This window comes from Misgurnus anguillicaudatus, chromosome 16 (assembly GCF_027580225.2).
Source record: "Misgurnus anguillicaudatus chromosome 16, ASM2758022v2, whole genome shotgun sequence".
Taxonomy (NCBI): Eukaryota; Metazoa; Chordata; class Actinopteri; order Cypriniformes; family Cobitidae; genus Misgurnus; species Misgurnus anguillicaudatus.
Genome location: NC_073352.2, coordinates 26,223,370 through 26,234,350, shown reverse-complemented (window position 1 = coordinate 26,234,350; position 10,981 = coordinate 26,223,370). Strand labels below are relative to the sequence as shown.

At 35.9% G+C, this 10,981-nt stretch overlaps 1 protein-coding gene across 2 annotated transcripts; it reads left to right on the top strand.

Annotated features, from left to right (window-relative positions):
* The first annotated feature begins 2,402 nt into the window (after positions 1 to 2,402).
* On the top strand, positions 2,403 to 10,770 carry qdpra (quinoid dihydropteridine reductase a). Of its 2 annotated transcripts, XM_055178551.2 has the most exons (7): positions 2,403 to 2,566; positions 2,758 to 2,850; positions 3,289 to 3,385; positions 3,476 to 3,616; positions 7,504 to 7,612; positions 8,058 to 8,141; positions 10,196 to 10,770. In XM_055178551.2, exons 1-7 carry the CDS (start codon positions 2,480 to 2,482, stop codon positions 10,296 to 10,298), a joined length of 714 nt encoding a protein of 237 aa, XP_055034526.2. In that variant the 5' UTR covers positions 2,403 to 2,479; the 3' UTR covers positions 10,299 to 10,770. The 2 variants fall into 2 exon arrangements, with proteins under 2 accessions (XP_055034526.2, XP_055034527.1); XM_055178552.2 differs by lacking the exons at positions 2,403 to 2,566; positions 2,758 to 2,850 and adding an exon at positions 2,891 to 3,089.
* Positions 10,771 to 10,981: the final 211 nt, after the last annotated feature.

Here is a 10,981-nt window from a genome sequence, read left to right as displayed (position 1 = left end):
GGCTCTCATTCAGAAGTCACATTAAGCAATGTGTTTGTTGTCATTGTCAAAAACACAATACATTCAGTATTTATCACCCACTAAGGGGGCATGCAGAGCTTGAAGATGGTCTTTAATGAATATTAAAATGCATGAGTTCAAACAGATGCTTCCCTTGGGTTTAATAACTGAACTATGCATCCTGTTGAGACAACAACACAAGGCAATGAAGTCATCCAGATTCCCTGCATCTGAAGCCAGGAATCGGCTTCTCTTTTGAAGATGCCTCAACAACATCTGTCCATGTGTAAAAGTGCAGAGAGTTACGTGATCCTTGTCACAAACATCTGGCTGCACCACATAATATAAAGTATAGTGCCCAACACGTGTATTGTACAATGTATATTCATATATACTGTATACAGTGCAGTTTTTTTGCTACACAGTCAAAATCAATCTAACCAAGTGGGTTGCATTTGAAGGTTTGTCTCATGAAAACATGAGCAGAGGTTTCACTCATGTCAGCTTTTTCATGGTACTATGCTGCTCTCTTGTGGTTAAAAAGAGACATTTTGGTTTTCAAGCAGTAAGATAAGTGTAAATAAGATTAAATTTGTACAATAGGCTAAATTGTGTTCTGTATACACTACATTCAGAATGAACTGAAGTTAACAAAACATAAGGAGTTTTGTGTAACTTTAATGTCCATTACCCGCATGATCATCCCTATTCTTTACCACAGTTGTGATCATCGGTCTGGTGGTTTTTATCTTTTATCTTTTTCTTCAGGTGCTTTGAGCCCTCATCCATTCAACTGTTGTATATTGATGGTCACAAGGCCACATAAAAATAAATGCCAGCAAACTTAATGGAAAACTTGTTAAATTCTGGAATTAGGTGATTGCAGTGGGGTCACTGTTTTGCTGCACATCCTGATTTTTCAAAGAAAGGCGTCCTTCCAGGACGTAATCTGTTATTGTGTCTGAAACAACTGTTTATGAAATAGTTAAAACCCATTCCTAACCATAATCATAATATACTTCTCAACTAGGGAACTAATAAGTTCATACATGGTTTACAAGCCCTAAACCCAGTCATAAGCCTAACCCTTAAATCTGATTGATGGTTAGGAATGTTGTTCCAGGAAAAACAAGGATGTTAACCCAGAAATATGTGGAACTCTGAAACTTAAGGTTCATGCAATATTGTTAAAGTTTTTATAATTTATAGGCAGGCAACCTCCTGAAAATTGTGTGTATTTTAAGGTGTAAATATAGTTGAGCTTATAAGTAACCCTTGCAGAATCTGCAAAATGTATTTAAGAAAATAAGAGGGGGTCATACAGTATTTGTACAGTTTATTATTTTTATTTAGTACTGCCCTGAACAAGATATTACAAGTAACATATTTGCATAGTCCGCAATATACAATAATAACAGATTTAAAAAAATAATAATAATAACCCACTTCAAAAGTTTAAATATCCTTAATTCATATAGCTATGATGTTTCCACATGCTGTCAGGAAAAATGGTCCCAAGGTCACTGGGACAGTACCCTTTAAGGGTCAAGTATACCATTTAAGTAAAGATATACATTTGGTATCAATGTGTACTTTTAAGATACTAGTAAGAACTAAAAAACACGCAAACATGTTTTGAAAGTCTACCTCCCCAGTGACAGCTCATTTTTGAACATTTTTTCTGACAATGTGGACAATCAGCGTCTATGCCTTTTTGTAAATTCACTGAATTTAATTCAGTGGTGGACTGTTTGTAAACATCTGTTATGTGAAATACCTTGTTCAAGGCAATACTAACAAAATGCAATTTAATTACTTTTATTTTTCATAAATGCTGTATTTTGTACAGTTTGTTAATTTATGAGCTCAACAGTAAAGTGTTCTAGTGTTGCTTATTTGTAGTATATTATTACTTTTTATTATTTTGACCTTGTAGGCTACAACAAGCCATGTTAAAGTGATATCACCATGACTTTGCATAAAAGATAGGTGAACTTTGTTCTTGACAATCTAAACGGCATGATTTAGATCAAGTGATTCAGATACAATAAATATGCTAATAATAATATACTGTAATAGTTTATTCAATTAATTTGTAGGTTTATTAAAATGCAACTTAAAGGTTTTACAAATGTTTGGTCCAAAAGATTTAAGTGAACTTGGAAGGGGCATGTTAGAGAAATAACTTTTCTGTATTCATTTTGAAGTTATCGTACGTAATTTTTTAGTTATAAATTAGGATTGTAAAAAGCAAGTTTTAGTTTCATTTTTTCAAAGGAATGCTTGATTTACTCCACGTTTAGGGAGGAAAACCACTTTGAACCAATCATTGCTTGCTAAACAAGCGCGCCTGTACCACCCACCTACTCACCCATTCTCTCTCTCTCTCTCTCTCTCTCTCTCTCTCTCTCATCTCGTGTCACTGAGCTGAGAGTACACTCATCATCCTCGCCGAAGCGTTTCACACCGAAGAAAAGCGATGGCAGCTGCGAACCGTGTCCTGGTTTACGGAGGAAAGGGTGCTCTCGGGTCGACATGCGTGCATTATTTCAAATCGAAAGGCTGGGTAAGCATGAAAACATTCTTCATTCTTACTTTAGTAACCTATGGTCACTTTATGAGTTCGTGAGCTCAAACTGACACCTGTTGACGCGACTCTAACCGGCACCTCTGCTTATGCTTTTGCGCAGTCGTGTTAAATGACATTTGTGATGTTTTACACATTAATATAACTAACATTTTCTTTTTACAAATAAGTGGGTTGCCAGTATCGACATCGCAGCGAACGACGAAGCGAACGCAAACGTGCTGGTGAAGCTCTGCGACTCATTTACTGAACAAGCCGCACAGGTAGGTGGAGCCAATATCTTGACGTCATCCAGGCGTGCGTCCATCAACAAACGGCTTATTATGTCCTGTCACTGTCAACGCCGTTTTTCTTTTCATTTACCGTTGATTTCCTGACCCGTTGTCCTGGACAACCAATCTTTTTTCATTATTGTGTCTGCCATTGACGTTAAATGTTATTTATAACAGCCTTAGTAGTGTGCCACAGTTTTGTAGCTGTCCTACTCAAGTCAAATGACACGGTGGGCAATATTCAGCTGTTACTAAAAACAATACGATCTGGGACATAGTGTAATTTCGAATACTATTTTAGTGTGCAAATTTGGATGCTGGTACATTTGTTTTATGACTGTTTATGCTTTTCCCAGACTACATTGTAAAAAGTTAGCATTGAAACCGTGCGAAGTTGTGTCTCATCATCAATGATGTGTTTTGATGCAGGTGACGTCGGATGTAGCCAAGTTGCTTGGGGAACACAAAGTTGATGCCATTATTTGTGTGGCTGGAGGATGGGCCGGAGGAAACTGCGGCTCAAAAGGTACGAAAACCTCCTCCTGTTTATTTTTTATACTATAGTAAATCATAGTACACCTGTAGAGTTAATCAGTTCACCTTTTCATTTCTTTAGACTTGTATAAGAATACTGATATGATGTGGAAACAGAGCGTCTGGACCTCCACCATTTCCAGTCATCTTGCCTCTCTGCATCTGAAACCAGGAGGCCTGCTGACCCTCTCTGGAGCGAAGGCCTCCCTGGCCGGCACTCCTGGTAAGAGCATCCATTCATATACTCCTAAGTTCTCCTATCACGTATTAGAAAGTATATTCATTATGTTTTGGCTTCCTCTGGAACAACAAAACATTGATTTGTAATTGAATGGATACTTTGTTGTGAGCACTGAGCTTTATCAAATAAGTCTTCCCTTATATATTTTTAAATTCAATTACAGCATAGGTTTGCCTGAAGACACTTCACAATGTGATGTTGATTGTGTAAAACTGAAAAAAATTGACATTTTCCCTAAAGTAGATAAAAGGCATTTTTCACAGCCACTAAGTGTAAATTGTCTGTCACGTTTATTGTACTTCATAAGTTTCCCCTATTGCCTTTTCTCTCAAACCTTTTCATAGCCCAGCCAATACACGGGGTGATAATGTAGTTAGTGACAATACTCAATAGAGCACACAACAAACCCTCCACATCAGCACCCTGACGCAGCTGCTCTGATTGGCTGAGAGGCCAGGGGAGGGAGCATGAATCAGCAGGTTTTTGGAAGATTAAAGCACATGTGGTCTGTGTTTTCGAGTTTGTATTCATACTCGTACACACACAGAACTGATTTAGACAGGAAATGCCCTGCAGTGTTAAACACAGTTTTGTTAGGATATGAAAGGGAACCTTTTGTTGAGGTGTTTGATGTATTCTGTTAAAACAGTGATCTTTACAAGTAAACATTTTTGATGGGGTGTCAGCTTACAACTGCGAAATATCAGCAATTTGTGCTAGTCACACCTTATGCTGAAACTTCAAAAATCTGTTATTCTGGTGACTGCATTGAAACACAAGAAATGTTGTATAAGCTATGACCGTAATGAAAGTGGTTAAGTAGCCAACTGGGTCCTCTTCTGAAATACATTTACATTCAATGTATGTCCAAATTTACTTAAAGAATTTGTCAATATTGCATGAATCCAGATAATTTACTCACCACCATGTCATCCAAAATGTTGATGTCTTTCTTTGTTCAGTCGAGAAGAAATTATGTTTTTTGAGGAAAACATTCCAGGATTTTTCTTATTTTAAAAGACTTTAATGGACCCCAACACTTAACAGTTTTAATGCTGACGTTGTATGTCAAATGATACTAATAACTGTCTTTGTGTCAGTTTATTGTTTAAAATGGTCCGCAAATGTGCGTTTCATATATGTAACACGTGACCTTTCGATGTCATTACGCAATTGCGTGAGGACGCGCTGGCGCATCACAGGACCGGAGGAAGGAAGTTGTGGTTTAAAAGTGCATATTTTTTATTTTTCTTGCCAAAAATGACAATTGTTTCACTAGATAAGACCCTTATGCCTCGTTCGAGATCGTTTAAAGTCCTTTGAAACTGCAATTTTAAACTGCATTAAAACTGTTATGTGTTGGGGTCCATTAAAGTTCATTAAAATGAGAAAAATCCTGGAATGTTTTCCTCAAAAAAACATTATTTCTTCTCGACTGAACATAGAAACATTTTGGATGACATGGTGGTGAGTAAATTATCTGGATTTTTTTATGGACTAATCCTTTAACTTGTTGTGCATTCAAGCTATGTATTTAGTCAATACATGTATGTGTATTTCCTTGGGAATCGGACCCATGACCTCAGCATTGCTACAGTAGCATAATGCATTACAAGTTGAGGATCAGCAACATGATACTTTACAGAGGTTCTTCAGGCAATGTTAGTACTTTAATAGTAATTTAAGTAGTAATCAATAGTAAGAAGTAATGTTGCATAAGTGATTTTGTGAAAATTGTACTGTCTTTTCTCATCATGCTAGGATTTTTTCATTGATGTTGTTTTTGCTCTTTAAAAATCTTTTGCTAAAGTTTAAATGGTGGTAGAATGAATGAAATCTGAAGACTGAATCTGGGTTAGACTAAAGTAAGTTAACCGTTTCTGAGGGTCAGTCTGGATATCTGACATACCACACTTAATCCGTATCTCGAGAAGCAGAACATGTGATCACATTGACCCTCGATGTTCAGTCAAGCTTGAACATAAGAGGTCATTCAGTGTCACTGAAACTGCCAGAAAATACTAAATGCACTAAAAGCACTATAAAGAAAACACTGAGATGAAATATGGGGGCTGCTCCTCCCCTCTTTCAGATTGGCTCTGTGAATTTTAATGGTGGTTTTAAAAAGCTGTCATTCGTTTAAGTAGCTTAGAAAAAAATCATCCTGGGAAAAAGTGCAGCTTTTCCCTTCTTATAAAGTAAAGTCTGCTGAATATTGATCCCAGATGCCAAGCAAACAAACATCCAGAGGTTTGGGGGAGGTGGAACAAAAAATCATGCTTTCTAGTTATACAGCCTACATATTTTAGAAGTGTTAAAGGATTAGTCCATTTTCTTTAAAAAATTCCAGATAATTTACTCACCACTATGTCATCCAAAATGTTGATGTCTTTCTTTGTTCAGTCGAGAAGAAATTATGTTTTTTGAGGAAAGCATTACAGGACTTTTCTCATTTTAATGGACTTTAATGGACTTCAATACTTAACAGTTTTAATGCAGTCTAAAATTGCAGTTTCAAAAGACTCTAAACGATCCGAAACAAGGCATAAGGGTCCTATCTAACGAAACGACTGCCACTTTTGGCAAGAAAAATAATGCACTTTTAAACCACAACTTCTAATCTTCCTCCGTTCCTGTGATGCGCCAGCGCGACCTCACGTAATACGTCATGAAACTACGCCCCAGTGTTTACAAGTGTGGAGAAAGAGGACCGTCCCGACATTGTTGTATGTGGAATAATACTAATTAATATCTTTGTGTCAGTTTATTGTTTAAAATGGTCTGCAAATGTACGTTTCATATATGTAACACGTGACCTTTCCACGTCATTACGCATCGCAATTACGTGAGGTCGCGGTGGCTCGTAACACAGATGGAGGAAGAAAAGAAGTTGTGGTTTAAAAGTGCATATTTTTAATTTTTCTTGCCAAAAATGACAATCGTTTCGCTAGATAAGAACCCTATGCCTCGCTTAGAGTCCATTGAAACTGCAATTTTAAACTGCATCAAAACTGCCAAGTATTGGGGTCCATTAAAGTCCATTAAAATGAGAAAAATCCCGGAATGCCTTCCTCAAAAAACATAACTCCTTCTCGACTGAACAAAGAAAGACATCAACATTTTGGATGACATGGTCGTGAGTAAATTATCTGGATTTTTTTTAAGAAAATGAACTAATCATTTAAAGTGAGTTCAACCAAAAATGAAAAGGAAGATATTTGTAATTAAGCAGAAACACCACTGACTAGGAAAAGATACTATAGAAATCAATGATGCTCAAAAAAAATATTTTTTAAAGAAATTTAAACAGGTTTGTAACAACTTCAGGGTAAATAATTACAGGATTTTCATTTTTGGGTGAATTGTTTCTTTAAAAGCATAGCATTATGTATGAATTTTGAACTTAGACCTAATCAGCACTACATTGATAAATAACATGCCCAGATCACATTGTCACATATTTTTACAAAATAATATGACCTAATAAGGTGGTATTTTCATAGTAAAATATTTTTTATCTCATAAGATCAAGGCAAATTTGATTCCTCATGAAATGACCTCTTTCATTTCCTATATTGAAGGTGATATAAACAATTCTCTCACTGCATAGAAAGGAACAAATTCATTTAGCTTATTTTGAATAGCAATCCCATTTTATTCTCTGCTTGAGGCGTCTCAACAAATGATTATTGACCAAACCGCAGAGCAACAGCTGTTGTATGCGACACATTGTTAGGTAAATTGTATAGTTGGCATGCACTCGAGAGCTGAGAGAATTGTGCCATATTTAGGTTTCTAGCGCACCACATCTGTAGAGCTGAATGTGTAAAGAAGTTTCTGTTACAATCTCTGATTTTGTCTGGTTGTAGGTATGATCGGGTACGGTATGGCCAAAGCTGCAGTCCATCAGTTATGCCAAAGTCTAGCTGGTGAAGATAGTGGTCTTCCTTCTGGAGCCGTAGCTGTGGCCATTCTTCCGTAAGAGCATCTGTCAATCATCATATCCATGTACATACACTGACTCTGTCCCTGTGAAGACCAAAAAACTACCAAATTAAATGTAGAGTGTAAACAAACTTACAAAAGTACTAGGTAATTCAGATTTTTATTCTTTTTAAAAATTGATAAAAAGATAGGATCTCACTTGAGTAATGCATTTTGTGTCTGAGACAACTTAAATGCATCATTTAATAATCCCTAAAATATAGAGTATACCTAAATGAATACTCAACTGGTGCACGCGTTTCTGCATTTATTTATATTCTCAGTGACCTGCATGGTACAGGTTTGACTGCTGTCTGTTTGCATTAGCTGAACAAATCTAGTGTGAGTGTCTTCAAAAGGGCAGGCTTGTGTGCAAGCTATCGCCACAGGCTATCATCTCCAACCGAGATAACAACATTATGACATCATCATCCTCCAGGGTTACCTTGGATACACCAATGAACAGGAAATTCATGCCAGACGCAGATTTTGGAAGCTGGACGCCGCTGGAATATATCGCAGAGTGAGTGTGCATCTCTCAAGGTCACCAAATTCCACTGTTTCTAATATATAATGCAATAATTGACAGATTCAATCTGTTTGGGAAGTAGACGCTTCAACAATTGGATAAAACGCAAGTCGTTTTTTTTACCAGTAGAGGGCAATGATGTTCTTCCACACAGAGCTGGTGTTTCAATGCCATTCAGGGATGATATAAATATGCCGTTATTAAACCAAATCCAGTGTTATAAAGTAATTCATGACTTTCTAAAGGTCTTATGTCATCTACTTAGAATTATAGTTATCCCAGAAAATGTAGGTCTTTAAAAACATCTTCCAATGTTACATTTGATTGGATTCAGTAATATTAACCAAAAAAGCCACAGGCAATTGTTAAAACCTCTCAGACGTACAGTATTTGAAAGATCAGAATGTAAGTGGATAATGTTCACTTACATCAGCACATGAACAGACCTTTTACAGAAACCCAGTCATTTACATTCAGTGTAGTCAATGTACCAGTATGATAGGTTAACACAAGTGTGTCTCCATAAACGCACACACACACACCAGTAAAATCAAGTATAGGGCTAAATAAACTATTTTAGCTATTTAAAGCTGCTTGGTTTAAAGTCTACATTTATTGTATGCACATCTCAAATAGTTTTATTCTTACAGTACATTCAAATTCTGTATATGGGTGATTCTTACGAAAACTTAGTTTTAAAAATGGCAAGCATGAAAATTTGCTTAAATTTACTTTTTTTCCCACCATACATTGAAAAACAAAGTCTGGAGTAAATGGGAACATTAATTTAAAAACTTTTACTTATCATTTAACACTTTTTGTAACATAATTTTAAAAAAATTTCCTAAAAAATCTCATTACCGCAACAGTCAGAAAACATCAACACTGACATATTTTCAAAATGACATGACAAACCTGAAAGAACATAATTTGGAGATTCTGCACATGCATTTAAAATCAAAGTATTATGCTTCTATTAATTAAATTAACATTTAATAAGCATCTGTTGCGGTAATGATAATCAAAATGTCGTGTAAGCATTCTGACAAGACAATATTTCAAATTAACTGTAAAAAAATGATCTTACCTGGTAGCCATCTTGAAGTAACTGGTCCATGTGCTTGGTCACTCAAAATCAAACTTTATTAAAATTTTGTATGTGTGCTTAAACTGTTCTCAAAAAGTGTTGCGGAGGATGAGAACATCAGGCATGGACACATCATGTCCTAATTTTCCTTCATTATTATTATGCATGAATATTCAGTAAATATTTTTTCTGTCATCTAAAGTAGTCTAGCAAAACATCCATTTATTTATTTTCTTAATATTTTTGTGTTAATTTGATTAAATTACAACATAATGCATGTTCAAACACAGCCGGACACATTGCGGTAATGAGAATTTCAGCAGAAAATGAGATAAAATTTACAATTATAAATTCTTATGTTGAAATCACACATTGTGCAAGGTAGAACACAGTATTGTGTTAATTCTGATGCTTTTTAATGTTACTATATTACACATTTTAAAGCTAAAATCATTAGTGCTGTGGTGTTTCAATGGTTTCGTGAGAATCACCCATATAAAATTTCCCTGGAAATTGAACCCATGACTTTAGTGTTGCTAGTTTAGTAGTTATATAGTTATACATATCTCTGTGCTGGACTTGGGTCGCTGTGGCCAAATCTCTTCTGTCAGCCAAGCACGGATTAGAACGAGGATTGCAACTTTATAATCCCAGAGGAGCTGAAGCAAACCTGGTCGGATTAGTGAAACACATGAGAGATGACAATATAAAAAGAGTCTTTGTGTTAGGGGTAATTCATTGTAGACTATAGTGTAAAATCACATTTACTGTTTCAACAGAATGTGCTGGATTAGAAAATATTTCGGTTGTATTCAGATTGTCTGTATCTTTCCCATACTGTATCTTTTATTTTCTCCCCTTCTTATTTTCCTCCCCCTTTTGCTGTTCTCATTATCTCGCTCTCCGTCCTTTACCACCATCGCTTTACACCCGTCTCCCATTTTCTCTCTCTCTTTTCCAGAACATTCTACAGCTGGGCCACTGGGTCAGGACGGCCAGCCTCAGGCAGTCTCATTCAACTGGTGACGACTGGGGGGAAAACTGAGGCCTCGCTGGCCCAGTAAAGGTAGAACAGAGGAAAAAGACAAATTTAAAGAATGAAGGGGAGAAATGTTTACCAGTATACAGTGCAGCAGAGAAGATGGTTAGTAAAACCTGTTTACCAAAAAAAAAGATGTTAAAGTTGGTTTCTTGTGGGTACACTAGTAAAGCAGCATCTTAAACATATGTTGGTGAGCAGAGGCTTTTTAAGAGAACAATGAGAGGCCTTTCTTTTAATGCTGTCTTTTTGGAAGTACTTGGTATTTCGGAGTGTCCAGTCTCCAGAGTATTATCCTGTATGTTTTATATAAGTCTGTCTTATGTGCTTTTCTGCAGTCTAACTCTTTAAAGAAGTGACCTTAGTGTAAAAGTGTGATTGTGTGTTTACTTGTTAAAAAATAATATCATGTATGGATGCAGTATTTACTTTCCAGTTTATTACGCCGCTGTGTATGTACCAACCATATTGAAAATAAAGAAAAACAATTAAAACAATATGTATTTGTACATAATTATACATAATATATACATATATATGCACATACATACAAACACACACACACACATATATATTTATTTATTTATTTATTTTTAGTCTGGTGCTTGAAAAACAAAATTTGCAAAGACATCAGAATAAGTCAATGAAATATGGCAGTAATTTATTTTTGGGTGACCTGTTGCTTTAAATGGATATTTTACCCAAAAA

Coding starts and splice junctions, on each gene's coding strand:
- qdpra (XM_055178551.2), top strand. CDS start 2,480: ATGGCAGCTGCGAACCGTGTCCTGGTTTACGGAGGAAAGGGTGCTCTC. Junction 3,617..7,503: donor CTCCCTGGCCGGCACTCCTG/GTAAGAGCATCC, acceptor GTCTGGTTGTAG/GTATGATCGGGTACGGTATG. Junction 8,142..10,195: donor CCGCTGGAATATATCGCAGA/GTGAGTGTGCAT, acceptor TCTCTTTTCCAG/AACATTCTACAGCTGGGCCA.